This window comes from Hibiscus syriacus, unplaced genomic scaffold (genome assembly GCF_006381635.1).
Source record: "Hibiscus syriacus cultivar Baekdansim isolate YM2019G1 unplaced genomic scaffold, ASM638163v2 tig00110931_pilon, whole genome shotgun sequence".
NCBI classification, from domain to species: Eukaryota; Viridiplantae; Streptophyta; class Magnoliopsida; order Malvales; family Malvaceae; genus Hibiscus; species Hibiscus syriacus.
The window spans coordinates 946,089-964,194 of NW_024062918.1; the positions used below are offsets into that span (position 1 = coordinate 946,089).

At 32.2% G+C, this 18,106-nt stretch overlaps 2 protein-coding genes and 2 pseudogenes across 2 annotated transcripts; 3 read left to right on the forward strand and 1 right to left on the reverse strand.

The window, feature by feature from the left end:
• Nucleotides 1-423: 423 nt before the first annotated feature.
• Nucleotides 424-5,073, forward strand: LOC120146777 (annotated as a pseudogene).
• A 1,352-nt stretch (nt 5,074-6,425) lies between these two features.
• Nucleotides 6,426-9,217, forward strand: LOC120146782 (nudix hydrolase 15, mitochondrial-like). Its single transcript, XM_039160277.1, has 4 exons — nt 6,426-6,777; nt 8,087-8,229; nt 8,700-8,819; nt 8,895-9,217. Exons 1-4 carry the CDS (start codon nt 6,456-6,458, stop codon nt 9,120-9,122), a joined length of 813 nt encoding a protein of 270 aa, XP_039016208.1. The 5' UTR covers nt 6,426-6,455; the 3' UTR covers nt 9,123-9,217.
• A 1,174-nt stretch (nt 9,218-10,391) lies between these two features.
• Nucleotides 10,392-12,295, forward strand: LOC120146783 (nudix hydrolase 15, mitochondrial-like). The gene is made up of 4 exons (XM_039160278.1): nt 10,392-10,680; nt 11,482-11,615; nt 11,848-11,967; nt 12,040-12,295. Exons 1-4 carry the CDS (start codon nt 10,425-10,427, stop codon nt 12,286-12,288), a joined length of 759 nt encoding a protein of 252 aa, XP_039016209.1. The 5' UTR covers nt 10,392-10,424; the 3' UTR covers nt 12,289-12,295.
• Nucleotides 12,296-12,443: 148 nt separating this feature from the next.
• LOC120146781 lies at nt 12,444-17,102 on the reverse strand (annotated as a pseudogene).
• Between the last annotated feature and the right edge of the window lie 1,004 nt (nt 17,103-18,106).

The following is an 18,106-nucleotide window of genomic DNA, read 5'->3' on the forward strand; positions in this document are numbered from 1 at the left end:
ATATACACATGTTCAGGGGAGAGATGTATTAGGATGAATAAAATTATTATTTTTATTTAATTTAAAAAAAATTAATTATTGATTTTATAAATTTGACTTGATTTTTTTTATTTAATTTTAAAATCATTTGAATTCATATAAGTGTATTTGATGCAAATAAATTTAGATCTAAAATAATCATAATTGAATCAGAAAAATTAAATTTAAATGTTAATTTAAATTTTAAGAAACTAAGTATCCGGTTAAATAAAAAAATAAATATCAATTTGAATAAAAAAAATTAAATAGAAGTATTCAATGATAAAAGAATTTAAATGGCAAATTAAATTTTGAAGCCATGTACCAAATCGTTATGCCAAAAGTTCAAATTCCACTGTTTCGTAATGTCTGTGTTTTCAGGTAGCCAAACAGAGAAGAGAAAAGCCCACTCAAAGTACTCTGTATTTTCAATCTCTCTCTATGCACAACACTAATTTCTTCATTTAAATTCCCTATTTACGGTGTTAAGATTGTTGAATTTGAGTCTCTCAGTTATTTTCGATCCTCAAATCCACCAAATGACTGACGCTTCCGAGGAAGAAGCCAAGCAAATCGAGAAGCTCTACGAGTTCGGCGAACGCCTCAACGAGGCCAAGGATAAGTCTCAGGTTCGCCCTTCCTCCCTCTTCCTTTCTATTCCTGGGTTTTTACTTCTCTCTGTCTCTAACTTGTTTAATTTCTAATTCAGAATGTGAAAGACTACGAAGGAATCATCGACGCCACTAAAACGAGCTTAAAGGCAAAACAATTGGCCGCTCAGCTAATTCCTCGCTTCTTCAAGTTCTTCCCTAACCTCTCCAGCCGTGCTCTCTATGCACATTTCGATTTGATTGAAGAAGAAGAATTGGCGGTTAGTTCATATATAATCTAAGAACTTTTACAATACAAGGATTGGTGAATTATAGTAGAATTTTAGTATCTCTCTTCAATCTAATTAAATTCGAGCTTTTAGGTTCGGGTTCAAGCTATTCGGCTCCCTTTATTTTGCAAGGATAAGAAGGAGTATATTTCTAAAATAGTAGACATTTTAGGGCAACTACTTACTGCTGGTAAAACTATAATTCTTTTTTAATAATTTTTTTGTACTATTACTATTTCGAAGAATGTGTTTCAACTCTGTATTTAACCTTGGCTTTGCTTTGTTACTTATAGATGAGATTGTGGAGCGTGATGCTGTTCATAAAGCTGTGATGTCTGTATTGAGGCAGGATGTGAAAGGTAATGTTGCATTCTCATGAGGTCTTTTTAAGGTTTTAGTAATGGGGAAATTTTAGTACAAGTTATGGGTAGTATTACATGTTTGAGTCCTTAGCCGTATTGATTAGATTGTCTTGTGAATGCAGAGTCCTTGACAGCACTATTCAAGCACGTTTGGAATATTGAGGAATCAAGTCAAGATGACACGATTCGTGACAAGGTTTTGTGCTTTATACGAGATAAGGTGAAGACTGCTTCTTTGTTTACCTGTTGTTGCTATTCTTGTGTTCTGTTCTGTGCTGATAATTGAGGGGGAATTCACTATATTTGTAGGTTTTTCCTCTTAAAGATGAACTCTTGAGACCTCAAGATGAAATGGAAATGCACATAACTGATTTAATTAAAATGGTAATGTATTTTGATTTTCTACTTAAGCATTCATAATCGACCTGGTCTCTCCTAGTCCTTCTTCCATCCAGCATAGTGAACTTCCAATTTTGAGCTTGGAGTGGAAGATGCAGAATTGATTTTATTCAATTCCATTGCAGAGTTTAGGAGATGTAACTGGAGCCGAATTCAGACTGTTTATAGACTTCTTAAAAAGTTTGAGCATATTTGGGGCGAAAGCTCCTCCTGAGCGCTTGACGGAACTTATTGGAATAATTGAAGGACAGGCTGATTTAGATACACAATTTGATGTGAGTTCATTGAATATTTTTAGATCTCTTCTTAATGCTGCAAAAGCTACAATACTTTACCTCTTTTACATAAATTAGTTTGGATATTCATTAGAAGGGATGTTGTACCATAAAATATTAAAAATAATTCTACTAGTCAACATTGTCTCTGAGGTTCACCATTGTATTGTTTTTGTTGTGAATCATAAAACTCTTTGAATTGCTTTTGGATGCAGGTCTCAGATAAAGATCATATAGATAGGTTGCTATCATGCTTGTTCATGGCTCTTCCATTTTTTGTGGTAAGGACTGCATTTTATATTACTGAATCTGTTTTTTATCCATGAAATATTCTTCTGATGTATGAGCTCTTTGAGCTGTCTCTCACCTCTAAATCATTTTACAGAGGGGTGCATCTGGCAGCAAGTTCATGAACTACCTAAACAAACACATTATTCCTGTTGTTGATAAGGTGACATACAATTTTGTGTCGTCAATTACTGCAACACGTGTAATCTAAGTTTTTTTTGTGTTAAACTTTATTTAAGTACTGTATATATATACATGTAAGTCCACTTAGTTCATTCTTCTTTGCTGTTAGCACTGTTATTTACTTATTTGAATACTGAATGAAAAGTGCTTATGGTTATAAAAATTTGCATGTTGTATTCGATGTGAATGAATCTTATAAGTTTTCTCTGAGCTCTAGAACTTGCATTTATTTGTTTATCTTACAAAATTATTTTTATTTCAAGTCCTTAAATTTCTTTATTTGGCTTCTGAAGTCGGGATTGATCTGGTTAAACAATATGTTTATTTTAGTCTAATTCCTTATTGGCTGGAAATCCGGAAGGTGTGGAAGTGTTAATGAAAAGTTGCATGTTATATTCTTCTGGCTAAAATTTGAAAAGCATCAGAATTCACTGGAAATAAACTTGCGGGCAACCATATTATTGCTGTTATAAAGTTTACTAATACCTTAAGATCTACGAGCATCCTGTGTATTAATACCTTAGAAGTTCTAGAAATTCCTCTTAAATATGATGAGATGTCTCTTGGTCATTTATATCTGATTGTTCCCTGAAAATGGAAAAACCTTACTGGAAATTCTTGTGGAACTTTGTTTTATGAAGAGTTGGGCACGACCCTCTGTTTGTTCTATTGAGTGTCTAGTACTCTGGTAAAGGATATCTTCTAAAATAGTCGAATCTTACAGCTTCCCGAGGAACGAAAGCTGGATTTGCTTAAAGCTGTTGCAGAAATTTCTCCTTACACAACACCACAGGATTCGTGCCAGGTTCTTCCTTCTGTTGTTCAGCTTTTGAAGGTATGAGCGTTCATTTTCTTATCATGTTGGATTCTTGGAGTTTCGTGATAGTAATTGTCTCATGTAGGTTTATATTTATGTTGACTATTTATGTCTTTTCTTTTTTCCTCAGAAGTATATGCCTCGGAGGAAGACTGGTGAAGAGACAAACTTTACTTATGTTGAATGCTTATTGTTTTCATTTCACCATTTAGCTCACAAGGTATTTTCTTTTCCCCAATCTTTTTTTTTAAATCCTTTCTCGCTGTGTCTTTTGCACAAAATTGTATTATTTTTTTATGCTTATTTGATTATTATTGTTAAATAGGCTCCTAATGCCACAAATAGTCTATGTGGATACAAGATCGTGACTGGTCAACCATCAGATAGGTTGGGGGAGGACTTCTCAGAGAATTATAAGGACTTCACTGAAAAGTATCATTGCATCTCTTCTCCTTTATGCTATAAGTTTTTTAAAAAATGAATTCTTTTCTTCTTACTTCATGAAATTTTGCTTTGTTTATAAGTCATAATTTGTTTGCGTTTATCGGTGAAGTACATACTAATACGCTGATCTTCAAAATTCTTTATGAGTTAAAAGAAGTTGAGCAATAGGGATTTTATATGAATAAACAGACATCTGCTAATGACCTATTTCTTTCTTGCTTGCATTTTGTTCCTAGCTTTGAGGAAGTCCTTAAACACAATATATGTTACATCAATGAATTAATTGAGATGTTTAGCGACCATTCCTATTTTTAAAGAGAAAACAAAATGATACCATCTTCCGAACAAACATGTGCAATTGGTTGAGGAACAAAGAATCACTTTAGAGATGCCTAAGGTAGGGCTGTAATCCATTGTTTAACTTCAATACAAAGGTCCAGATGACTGCAAGCTAACTTCCATTAATCAGCCTAATATACCCCGAGGGAAAATAAACTTCGAAATGCCCTTGAACCGTTAATCCTTGATCTAATTATTGTTGTCATTGTTGATAATACTGTGTGCTTACTGTTCTTGCTAACTTTTAGATGAATGGTGCGGTCCAGGTTGAGTAGCATTGAAGACCTAACTAGGGCCACCATTAAAAAATTAACTCAGGGAAAGGCCGAGCATAATAAAGCAATTGCAGCTGCTCAATCCGATGAAGCAAAGGATAACATTGTGAGTTTATTCTTAAAAACTCCATGTTTTAGTTTATTTTCAGTTTCCTTTTTGACTTTACCTTTCATTATCCACATGCAGAAAACACAAAAGCAGAAAACACAAAAGCGAATTGCGTACCTGCAATAACATTTTAGGTATGACAAAGGTAAGGTTGAAAATTTTCATCGAATTATATAGTGTTTACCTCGTTTGCCTAAACCCTCCTTTGCTTATCTTTTGTTATTTACCTATACAGCCCTTACATTCAAAAACACCTGCATTTATCGGAGATAAAAGTGTCAACCTTTCTTGGAAAGACGCACTAAAACCTTCTGTGCCCTCCGGTGCAACTGCAACTGGGTAACTCACCTGTTCGGTCTTTAACCATTATTTTTGACTTGTGATTAAATTGTTTCTAAATTTCTGGGTTTACTGAGAAGTAGAAAACACGCGAATAAAACCGAAGTCCATATGTGTCGAATGTGCCCCTGAAGCAAATCGATTTTTGTTGAATAATTGTTGTGCAGGGTGAAGCGAAGTGCCGCTGGTAATGGGTCCAATCATTTAGCCACGAAGAAGGGTCGTGGAGGCAGTGGCATGCAAAACCAGCTTGTTAATAGAGCATTGGAAGGCATATCATATGGTGGGAGGGGTTGGACAAGACGTGGAAGAGGAAGAGGCTACTGGTAGCTTGATGCACGGAGCAAGACTTAGATTTTAAGGATCTGTTTTTGCCTCGAAGAGAAGTCATTAACATGTTAAAATCCTACTCTCATTTCAGGGAAAATTTTGTTCAATAAAGACGGTGCCGAGTAGATTCATTTTGAACTAACAACAGCCATTTTAGTCCTCTACAGATTGGTTTTAAAGTCGGATGGGGATAGAGTTGGGTATTCTAGTTCATTGCATGCTGTTTTAACAGTCCTTTCAATGTTATATCTTAAACACAACTAATTTCTTCAAGGTGATAATTCAAACTTTTAATATATTGAATCACACAGATGAAATTATGTAAAACCCGACACGATACCAAAACTAACATGAACACAACACGTGTATACGAACATGTTAGATATACAATTTTGACATAAATCAATCTCTTACCATTTTTAAATTGCCCAATTAACCTTATAAGCTAAAATTCAGTAGATATATCCAACTTTTCTTTTGAACATGAGTTAATTTCATCCCACCTCCTTAAACTATGATTCTTATTTTAAATTAGTCTCTAAACTTTTGTTCATCTTTTTTTCCCCTCAAATTATGATTTTCACCTTGATTTAAACCTCAAAATTTTTTAATGTCCCAATTTTATATTGTAACCCTCATTTTAAATTGGTTCCAAAATTTTAAATATGTTAATTTTATTTCAAACTATCAATATATGCTAATCATATCTCCGTTGGTAAAACTAATAAGTCAAGCTATACTAATATATGTCTAAAAAAATAAAATGTAGGTTAAACTATGATTGAAACTAATTATATATTTCGATGAAATTAAATTATTCAAAATTTTGGGACCATTTTAGGATGAGAGTTGTAACTTGAAGATGGAATTAGAATATTTAAAAGTTTGATGACTAATTTAAAATAACAATCATAATTTGAAGATAAAATTAAAATATTTGAAAGATTTAAATTAATTTAAAATAAATATCATAATATGAAGATGAATGATGCAATTAATTCTTTAAATATATGTATGATGCAATTAAGTATACATATATATGTGAACCTAACAAATATTTTCAATGGTAAAAGAAAATATTTTTTTTCTAGAGATCTTATGTTTAAGCAATTGCGTTTATAGAGTGTATATGCGTTATTAATTGGTTAAATTTTCTCTTAATATATATTATTTTATAAGATTAGATTTAAATAATTTTGATAGTAGAATAAATCAAATAAATTTATTATAATATTGTAATGATTATTTTATAATATTTTGTTAATTATAATGGTTATTTAATAAGTTTTAAAAATTTATTGATGAAAATAATTATTTTAGTATATTTAGGTGATTTCTTGTATACTTCGTACTTACCCATATATATATAGTTTCTTCAACAATCGTCTTCACTATAGATGGCTTCATCAAGATCTTTGAAAAGCTCATCTCTTTCATTTTCATCACAAAGACTCTTAACCTTAGCTCAGCAGCTGAGTCAGTACAAGCCTCCACCTTGTTCCTCGGAGGACGACGACAACGAGGAACGAATCATCGAGGAAGCCACAGGGAAAGTTGTTTCCCAACTGGGTTTTCAAGAATCTGCGACCCCAATTACCCAAAACCCGGAAAATTTTAAACCCAAAAGAGCTGCTGTTTTGATCTGTCTCTTTGAAGGTGATGCTGGGGAATTGCGTGTCATATTGACCAAAAGGTCTTCCAGAATGTCCACTCATTCGGGTTAGTTTGATTCTCTATTAGTTTTTGTTAAATTTTTTACATTTAATGGTTAACGAAACGTTTGCCTTTTGATTCCTTGAATTGTCTGGATTTCGGAATGAGTTGATTGGTTTAATTGGACAATTCTGAGGAAAATAGAATTACTTATTGGTGGATTTTGCGTAAATTTTTGTGTTTAAATTCTCACTTTTACATATGTACTGTTAAAACTGTTATGAACACAGTTCAAAACCAGAAATAAAAGGAGAGAAAGAAAAGGGAAAAACAGAATGTAGGCTAAACGAAAAAATCTATCTAGCCTTGATCCGAAGATCTATTAATATAGCCACGCTGGTTGCTGAGTTATCACTGTGAGATTAACCCAATATACAGCTGGCTTAACCACCTAACAACCTTAACAGAAAGCAGTTATAAAATGCAGCAACAAACCAATCCAGTTGGCACACCTTCCTGCTGAAACTTACTCTCCAACATGTACCTAGTGTTTGTGTGTGTTTTATGTGCTTTTCACATCTCTCCTATAGTTTGTCGTCGATCATAGTGAACTCGACATTGTATGTTCGTTCTCTTTTTACTTATACGATCGATTGCTTGTCATTATTTCGTAACACCTTGTTTGGTTAGAAAGAAAATTCAAGCCATTGAAGAGAGTGTTATCCTTTCAAAGGTATCTAACCTTAATCATTTGAGTTTTCTGCATATGTGATTGTGAGGTTCTCTGCAGTAAATTTTCTCTTTTCAGCGTTGGAAATCAACTAAGGTTATTAAGGCGAGAAATTAAGATGAAGTTGTGTCTTTGATTGAGTTATAATCAAGTCAAGTGGTTTTAGTAAATATAAAGATGGTTATGCTATATTTTGGCATACTATGAAGGTGATGGTGTTCACTTCATTTAGTTGCTTCAATTTTAGTCAAGCTGGGCGTTATTCAAACTTGAGGTGATACTAAGTTCGGGATTTTGGTTTCTCTTAATTTTCCTTGAGGTGACCTTAATGGTGATTGATGATATATTGTGGGACTTCAATCAAATGGTTTTCGTAAATAGAACGAAAACGAATATGATGTTGGGTATATTATATTTTGACATCCTTAGGAGGTGCCTGTGTTTCCCTTCACTCGACATGGTTGCTTCAGGCTCATAAGTCGAGTTTTTATCAATATTTGAGTTGATGAATATAAGATTGTGATTTTTCGGTTTGTCTTGTTTCCCCCCCCCCCTTCTATGTGACTACCAAATGTGTGCTTTTTGGTGTGATTGATGATATATTGTGGGACTTAATTGATTGTTCTTTTGTGTAATCTGTTGCAGGTGAAGTTTCATTGCCGGGTGGGAAATCGGAGGAGGGGGACAAAGATGATGCTGAGACTGCTACTAGAGAGGCTCAGGAAGAGATTGGATTGGACCCTTCGCTTGTGAATATCGTAACTCTTCTCGAACCATTTTTGTCTAAGGTAGTGAAATATTTCTTCAAAGCTCTTCTAGTGTCTTCATCGACCGTTGATCCTCTTGATTAATGACATTTGTTTGATTTTCTTGTGTTCCCTTTTCGGTGATCATGACATTTTCCCCTCTATGCACCAATGGTAATGTTTGTTGGAATCTCAAACTCAAATTCTTGTTGATTGGTATTGTCTGTCTCTATGTCTTACAACTCGATCTCCAAACCTTAGCTTAAAAGCGAAGAACACTCTCTTTAATTCGAGGTAGACTGTTAGTTCATAGGTGGCAGCAAATTTATTGACCTAAAATTGTTGATTACTTGTGTTATAGAAATATGACATACCTGTCTTAATCTTTCGGTTTTAATCTACGCCACTCTGACTCAAGGGTGAGTGCAGGTACAAAGGTGTATTTGACACGTTAAAAACATTTTAATAGGTATTGCATAGCTGCAATTCACATTGTATGGTTTTCCATGCAGCATCTCCTTAGAGTAGTTCCGGTCATCGGCATACTCTACGATAAAAAGGCATTCAAGCCGACTCCAAATGCTGCGGAAGTCGATGAAGTATTTGATGCCCCCCTGGAAATGTTCATTAAGGTTCGTCTCTTTCAACGCTTTATGCTCGTATAATCGTTTACCCTTTTGTAAACCGCACATGAATTACATATTCAGGATGAAAACCGGACCGAGGAAGAGAGCGAGTGGATGGGGGAGAAGTATTTGATTCACCACTTCGAATACGAAACCGAGAAGAAGAAGAAGTACGTAATCTGGGGTTTAACCAGCGGAGTTTTGATAAGAGCCGCATCGTTAGTTTACCGGCGACCTCCGGCTTTCTTGGAACAGAACCCTAAGTTCAAGTTCCCTGAGGCTGTCGACAAAAACACTGTTATGCGGTAAATCAAGTCCCATGATTCACAAGGTTTGGTTTTTATTCCTAAGAAAAATATTAAATCATTCTATATTTAGAAAGACGGGCACAAGCATAGTATTAAATTGCGGTTGCGGCAGTTCATGTGCCCTTTTGTGTTTTTTCCATACCTCTGTATCATTTGACGTTTTAAGAAATGGAAGAATAACTAGAAAATGTTAGCTATAAACATTTTTTGTATAACTACTCGCATTTGATCGGTTGATCAATTAAGTTTGGATCGAATATGACAAAAACTTGTTATAGACTGATCCGTTTAATCTAATTTTTTTTTCCATTTATAATGCCAATACTTGATCTTCTACCTTTACTTAAGACATCTAATACTTCATATTGTTAGACCAATCGATAATTAATTAAAAATAAATATTTGTAATTGTAGTTAGGTATGTTTGAATGGCAGGATTAATTAGCATATTAATTAATTATAGTTTTAGCCAAAAAGGTTAATCCACGTGGTGCATTTGGACTTGTTTTAGTGCCTCTTTTAATCCATTTGGTATAATTACAATTTTAGTAATGCGTAATTTCTTTTATTTTTTTTATATATAAATAAGCTCTTTTATTGTTATTCGGTATAATTATTATTGGTTGCTATTGCTACAGTGAGTACATAAATCACTTTATTACTTTAAAAAGCATGTTTAATTTGAACTAATTAATCACATTATAAAAGTAAAGGGACTAAATTATGTTATATTAACATAGAGGAATTAAATCTTAAATTTTAACGTAGTAAAAGGATTGAAATCAAAAGGCATAATATCAAAATTCATCGTATTGTTCGATAAAATAGTCATTTTGATCATTACTTAAAAAAAATTACTTTGGTTTTCAATATTTTTATTTTAGAGTAAAATATTTCTAGTTTGGTGAAAATTAGTAGTTAACTAACAATCAATATTTATCGTTGACATGATAAATTTACGTTTTCAAAGGGATGATATTACATATGTCATGTGTACATAAGTGATGATATATGACAAATATCACGTCATCATTTTAGACACACAAAACTTATTACGTCAACGAAAACATTGATCGATAATTAACTAGCTATTTTTATCAAACCAAAATTATTTTGTCCTAAAGAAAATATTCAGAGTTAAAATACTAATATATAATCAAAGTGGTAAATTCAATCAAATATTAAAACGTTTTTTTTTTTTGTCAGTGTAAAATTTTACCTTTACTACCTTTCATAATGGAAAGGTCGGACATGGGTGCTGTAAAACCATAAATAAGATTGAACAAAAGTGAGAAACGGAGACATGAGGGGTTCTTACGACAATCTCAAACATGGAGCTGATGTCCTTGAAAACTCGGCTCAAAGGCTTCGCCTTTATAAATCAACTCGTCTTCACCGAATCACAGGCTCACTTCCTCTCTGTTCCGATTCAAAATCAGATCACCAACATCCTCAAAACCTCAGAAGATCCGCAGTTCTTGTCTGTATTTTCCAAGGAAACAATGGTCATCTCCGTCTCATACTCACCAAACGTTCTTCAACTCTGTCGTCTCACTCCGGTGAGTCCAGATTCTTCAACTGTTAGATTTCATCATTTTTTTTCAAACACGAGGGATGAAATTCGTAATTAGACCCTCAGTATGTCATCATTTTTTGGTTAAATATACTCCATGTTCGTGTTCTCTTCATGCATTTAGAATTTAGTCTATACTTTTATTTTCAGAAATTTAGTACTATTTTATGAACGAGTACGGGTGATGCTGGTTGATTTTCTGACGGTCCTGATCTCAACCTGAAAATTGAAGGCTTTCATCTTATCCTTTTTCGCCCTAATGTTTGGTGATGTTTCACCCTCTTCTAATCCATCCCGAACTTTAGGTGAAATATTTTTCTTTCATTTTTTTTCCAGCAAGATAGAGAGATAATTGAAAAAATATACAAAAATAAATGATAGTAATTATCTCTAAATATATATGTAGAGGGGTATTATAGTAATTATCGAGTTAGAGATTTTTTACCCTAAAACCGGTTTCATCTCAATCTCAATCTCGACTCTCTCCTTCACAAAGCTTGTCTCGACATGTATCGAATTCAAGTATTTTGGTCACCCACCCCTACTCCATTTCTCAAAATAAAAAATTCGAGTTCAAATTTTAACGTGATAATTTTTTTGTTAAATTCATTTAATAATAAAAATTTAACAATATTAACAATCAGGTTTGAATATTTGAATCCGAAAAACAGAGGGACTAAATGCTTAAAAATAAAAGCAGAGAGACTAAATTCAAAATATGTGAAAAGTATAAAGACTGAACATATATTAACTTTTTTCCCGGGGTTTACAAATTGTTTGATTTTAGGTGAAGTTGCATTGCCCGGAGGGAAACGTGATGAAACTGATGTAGACACTGCCTTGAGGGAGGCCAATGAAGAAATTGGCTTGGACCCTTCACTTGTCAATGTTGTTGCTGTCCTCGAACCAATGCTCAACAAGGTTACTTTTATTGTTTCATTAATCGAAATCCGTATAACTATATATTTCGACATGTTCGTGTACTCATGCCTTGCTTGTCAGTTTTTCTTTGTATCATGACATATCGTATCATGTGTCGAGATTGCTTCATCGAGGTCCTTAAGCATCTTAGGTTGCATGAAAATGAAATTGGTAGCTGCAATTTTCTAGGTATACGTAACATTAATCTAGAGCCGGTTTTTTCCAATCGCAGCATCGAACTATAGTCGTCCCCGTGGTGGGTATATTATCGGATGCGAAGGCATTCGATCCATGTCCATGTGCAGATGAAGTGGAAGCGATATTTGATGCTCCTTTGGAGATGTTTCTCAAGGTACTATTCTGTTGTCATTATTGGTCCAAGGAATCGTGTTACGTTTTCGAGTTTATTTTGTACCGAATACAGGATGAAAACCGTAGGACGGAGAAGATGAAATGGATGGGACAAAATATTATAATCCATTACTTTGAATATGAAATAGAAAATGCCAAGTATCTGATATGGGCTTTCACCGCCGCCGTTTTGACCAAGGTTGCATCGGTAGTTTACGAGCGACTGCCGGATTTTTCAGAGCTTGATACGAAATCATGGGATGTGGCCATTACCGGGTACTTCTCTAAGATGCGAGTTCATAGAATTTCCATGATTTTATAGATAAACTTCTTTGTATGGGTAGTCTTTCCACAAAATCGATTGGAATGGATGATACATGACATATTTCGTATAGATTTCTAAGTTCGAACTTGTTGCATGATAATAGAGCAATCACACATCCAAACACCGTGGGAGTAAGCAACAATCCAAATTTGAACATTTTTTTTTGGGTTTAAAGAATTAATCACTTTACATTTGATCTTTGGCCGCACTTAATCCTAAATGTACAAATTATAAGAAATAAAAAATAAAAGCCATCACTGATTGGACCATTTTGGTCACATAACAAGAGCTGCATATAGGAGCTGGTTCCATGAATCGGGTAAACCGGGGAGACACCAATGGCTGCAATCGTTGCCGGAATGTTGGCCGTTGTAAGTGGAAGGATGGGCGTCTTTTCTGAGTTGAGATAGTGTGGTGATATCAAGCAGATACACAGGTTTCTTCATGTTCCCCAGGATTTTGTTCAGAATTGCAGCCGCTGGTGGTGCTCCTGCTGGGTACTTTGACCCTGATAGTGGCTGCAGTTCTCCATTACAGCTCCCTTTCGGATGGTTCCATTCCCGGCCCCTGTTTTATTTTTATTTTTTTCATTCAACATAATAATTAGTTTTTACGATCGATTCAGTTAAAAAATCGAATGATCCGACTTAACCAACCAATTTCTAAATTTAACCGATTAACTGAATACATGAATGGAACCAGGATTTGATAAATTCTTTACCATTTGACTCGATAAATGTACATGTTGATGGTAAAATATGAGTTGTGCTAGTCGTGGACAGTTCACCCTTTTTAATTTGATATTAGTATTAGTGTTAAACATCATACCATGATGATTATTTCTGGACTAACAAGTTAATTAGATATGTTAAACTCTAACAGATTATATAGGTTTGTCAGTAATTTTGTCAAAGGATTATGTTGAAGATTTGAAGAAAGTAATATATATACATATAAAGGTATGTTTTGAAACTCACTCGTAGTGGGTGGGAGAAATGCCTTGGAAGAAGACTCTGGTCTTGGTAGGATCAACATTGGTGTCAACCCAATAAGCTCAAGTAGCAAGTCCTTTGTAGTACGCCTGAAGCCGGTTCATATCTTTGTACAATCCACGCCCATCTCTAATATAATCCCATCTGCAAAACATTTTTCAAATTTAATTTAATAACAAGTAATTTATGATAATAAAGGTTTAATTAAAAATAAATACTTAAAGTATTCACACTTTTCATTTAAGTAGGTAAAATGTTTTTGATAAACCAAAAGCAAAAGAAAGAAAATCCTACGCTTGAGATTTTCCCTGGTGAGTCCACCAATGCCAACTGTTGAAAACCAGTACGTCCATCCCTCTCCATGCATTGCCGCCATTGATGGAGTTCAGATGAAGCACTGCACCAACCCTCTCTCTCACTATATCAACTAAGTATGGTGTTCGATAGATATACAGGGTTACTCCATAACCCTACAAACATAACATCCTTTTGATAATTAAATTATATTTAAATAAACAAAACTCGTATTAAAAAAATTAAATAGCATGAGATGATTATAAAATAATATCTATTCACAATCATTCGTAACTATAGACAACATTCAAAACCTACATATATAATTATTCAAACTTATTAAACAAATAAATTACTAATTAATGTTGTTCAATTAGTTGCATGAAATTATAATAGGTCCTTTAAAAACAGCTGTAAGTCAGTGGTCCTTTAAAGGAACCGAACTACCAATCATGCAGAGAATTCAAGCTTTGATTTTCTCACATTTATTCCCCACATGTCACAAATAATTAATAAACATGACACGAAAAGAATTAATATAAATAAAGAATACAAATTCACATAAGATATATAAATTTACATAAGACCTTTTCACTTTAACCATTGAGTTTTAAAAGTTATATTAAAGTCACCAGATTTTTATTTTAATCATTTTTATTAAAGATAATTGATATAATCTTATAACATTAAAGTGTGGTGAAATGGAAGCATAATAAAAGTGCGGTGACCAAAGTATAAACACCCTAAAAATCCATCGACCATTAGTATAATTTACCCTATTTTAAAATATGAAGCTGCCATGATTTCATAGATGGTTTTAAATATTATATATATACACACACAATAATCTATCTGGACTGACAATAATAAGCTTCAACTTCAGCAGTGCTCCACTTATATGAAGAAAAAAAAACAAGAAAGTAGAATACATTATTTCCCCAGTTGTTTTTGCTACTTGCGAAGACAAGCATATAAACGAAGAAATAAATGGATGCAAAAGGTTTGCCCACTCTATATATAGAAACATTCTTTACTTATTACTAAGTAAATAAAACATCAAATCAAATTGAGTTAGTCTAAATATATCAAATCTTTTACTAAACCTATTATTTTTTTATCATTATGTTTTTTCCTTTTTTTTATTAAAATTTTTTATCATTATGTCCAAATCTTTTACTAAACCTACCATTTTTTTATCACTATATTTTTTCTATTTTTTTATTAAATTTTTTTTATCATTATGTAATAATGATGTTTTTTTTATTTTTTATTAAAGTTTTCTATTAAAGTCTTTTTCATTATTAAAGTTTTTTATTAAAATATTTTTCATTTATTTATTCAACATGGTAATAATTATTTATTTTTTAATTTTTGTTATTTTTTACTGATTTAATTATACATACATGTATAAAAAATATTAAAACATTCATTGATAAATATTAAAGGGCATGGGCATGGTGAGTGGAGCAGGGCGTGGTGAGTAAATGAGAGTATGGGTGGAGTTTGCTTGGTTGTGGTGCTAGCATTTAGTAAATATTATATATATGGATTTTGACATGGTACGTTTAGTAAATGGTACCCAATGTTTTGAAAATTTTGATTGATCTCCAAATTATACTGTTAAGATATATCACTGTACGCGCTGTCGATGTAGCGTATGTAAATATTATATATATGGATTTTGATTGGGTACTACTAAATGTACCAGATCAAACCAACTTTTGGCACCATTTACTAAACGTACCAGGTCAAACTATTATTTATAGAGTTGTTTTTTTGCAAAAAGTTGGAGCACCACCCATGTTCCCCACACTAGCACCACAACCAAGCAAACTTCACTCATACTCCCACTTACCACGCCTTGCTCCACTCACCACGCCTATACCCTTTAATATTTATCAATGAATGTTTTAATATTTGCTTTTTTTATACATATATGTATAATTAAATCAGTAAAAATATAACAAAAATAAAAAAATAATTATTACCATATTGAAGAAATAAATGAAAAATACTTTAATAATAAACTTTAACAATGAAAAAGACCTTAATAGAAAACTTTAATAAAAAATAAAAAGACATCATTATTATATAATGATAAAAAACTTTAATAAAAAAATGGAAAAAACATAATGATAAAAAAATGGTAGGTTTAATAAAAGATTTGGATATAATGATAAAAAACTTTAATAAAAAAAGGGAAAAAACATAATGATAAAAAAATGGTAGGTTTAGTAAAAGATTTGATATATTTAAACTAACTCTTAAAGGATTTAGTGAGAACTTTTTGAAAATGTGAGGGTCTAATTAAAATTTTCAAAAATTCTGAAAGACTTAATGGTTCTTTTTAACAAATATAAAGGGGCTTAATTAAAAAATATTCAAAAATTTGAGATTTCCTAAAAAAATTAAAAAAAAAACTAGAGGACTTGAACGAAAATTTAAAAGTATTTTAAAATTATAATACAAATTTCTCAAAACTTTGAGAGTGTCAAGTCTCCCCCTTCTTATCATCCGCCCCTGAATGTGTAAATTCAGTTATAAAATATGGCATGTTGAAAATTATTAAAAATTGGAAATCCCAAAATCTAGAATTAATTCTAATTACAAAGCATGTAATTAACTTTAAAAAAATAATATATGTAATATTTTTCGATACCAATAAATCTAAGGAGTGATTTCAGAGATAGAGGATAATATGTCTCTTAGTGATTCAAGTTTGAACAATTTAGTCAATAGATGTGTGTGAATATATTTATATATAAAATCAAATACAATGTTCGATTATAGTTTTTTTTAGTATGTGTTCATCCTGAAATTTAAATTATTTTGATTAATTATTTACTCTAGAGTTTAATTTATGTCCATTTTATTAAAAAAATTATAATATTAACATATGTGTATACTTTAAAAAATATATATTTCTGATAATATGGAAAAGATAACTAAAAATGGAAATAACTCACCTCAAAAATAACAAAAGATAAAGGGTCCCGTCTGACAATTGTCGTCTTGGCAGTAGGCACCGACGCATGGATCATACACGCCAATGATTCCCACATGTTCAAACTCAGTGAGTCACCCACGAACATGATTTTCTTTCCCCTCCATTTTCCCAGAAAACTCACCCCATTAAACCTACAAAACAGAAAACCCCCAATGTGAGATCGAAATCCACAGTTCAAAGATTGCAATCAGTTAATTTTACCTAGGCAAACTACAAGCATCCGGTTTCCAGGCGTATTTAAGAAACTGTTTATCGGGTCTGCCGTGTTTAAGGCAATCGAATTCGGGATCTATGAAGGGACATTTCGAGGAATCGTAGAACGGGTACGAAGGATCGAAAACCCATTTCCCTTGGAACAGATTGCATCCCCTCGCTTGGTTTCTACCTCTCGATAATGCACTCTCGTTGTAATACTGTTGTTGTTGGCTCGCGTTTGCTCGGTGAAAGAACACGAGCGAAACCGTGAAAAAGAAATGCAGAATGCTTTGGTAGCTGAAACCCATCTGGGAATTTCAGCAAAAGCATGGATATGAAACGATAAAAATTTGTTGTATTCCCAGAGCTTATATAGAGTGGGAGAGGCAACTAACACTGTGTGAGGGGCACTGTAAAAATGGAGAAAGGAAAAAAAAAAAAAGGCAAGAGGCTGCTTGGTGGGTTCGTATCACAGCTAGTGGATATATATATTAGTTGAAAAATCCGGATTTAGGTACAGAAAAAAAAGCAGTTATCTAATAATATTTTTAATTTATTTTATTTTAAAGTAAGGTTTATAAATGATCTTTTAATTATATGGTATTATTTTATTAAGTCTAATGATTATTAAAATTTATAGAACAATCATCTGATTATAAAATGTTAATTTGTTGAGTTCACAAATTATTAAAAGTTATAAAATAATCATTCGGTTATTAATATGTTCTAAATTCTTTATTTTTCATTAAAAAATTGGTCACCGTCTAAAATATATGTTAACATGTTGATTAAAATATGATAAAATTTGATCACATAATTATTTTAATTGTATTTTGTGGATTAAATGCTATTGCCATTATGTCACGGGAGAATGCTATTAATGTAGTGTTATCCAAAAGCGCACGTCTTTTTTTTTTTTTGACTGTGAATCTGGTAAGAAAATGATAATTTAATTCGAATCATTAAATAAAACTAAGAATTTCTTTACAATTCTACGAATGAGTAAATTATTCTATTTTAATATAAAATAAGTATTTAATTTTTTAATTAAAATTAAAATTAAAATCAAATGTTTATTTTATAATATTTGAAAATTTTACTACAACGTGTGTTAAAAAAATCATTAAAGAAACGTGCAAAGTACTTATTTATTTTATAACATTTTAAATATTTGAGAGATCTCAAAAGTCTTTTTATCATTTGAATTCAAGATTCTCAATCATTCAATAAAGGAATGTTTATACCCTTACATACGCAATGCTCTAACTTGAGATTGTAATAGATAATAATAAATCTTTTAATTACAGAAATCTCTTGATTCGTGCAA

Excerpts from the sequence above, each read along its gene's own strand:
- LOC120146782 (XM_039160277.1), top strand. The coding sequence starts at position 6,456 with ATGGCTTCATCAAGATCTTTGAAAAGCTCATCTCTTTCATTTTCATCA. Across the intron at positions 8,230-8,699 it reads TCGAACCATTTTTGTCTAAG|CATCTCCTTAGAGTAGTTCC; the intron begins GTAGTGAAATAT and ends TTTTCCATGCAG. Across the intron at positions 8,820-8,894 it reads CCCTGGAAATGTTCATTAAG|GATGAAAACCGGACCGAGGA; the intron begins GTTCGTCTCTTT and ends TTACATATTCAG.
- LOC120146783 (XM_039160278.1), top strand. The coding sequence starts at position 10,425 with ATGAGGGGTTCTTACGACAATCTCAAACATGGAGCTGATGTCCTTGAA. Across the intron at positions 11,616-11,847 it reads TCGAACCAATGCTCAACAAG|CATCGAACTATAGTCGTCCC; the intron begins GTTACTTTTATT and ends TTCCAATCGCAG. Across the intron at positions 11,968-12,039 it reads CTTTGGAGATGTTTCTCAAG|GATGAAAACCGTAGGACGGA; the intron begins GTACTATTCTGT and ends TACCGAATACAG.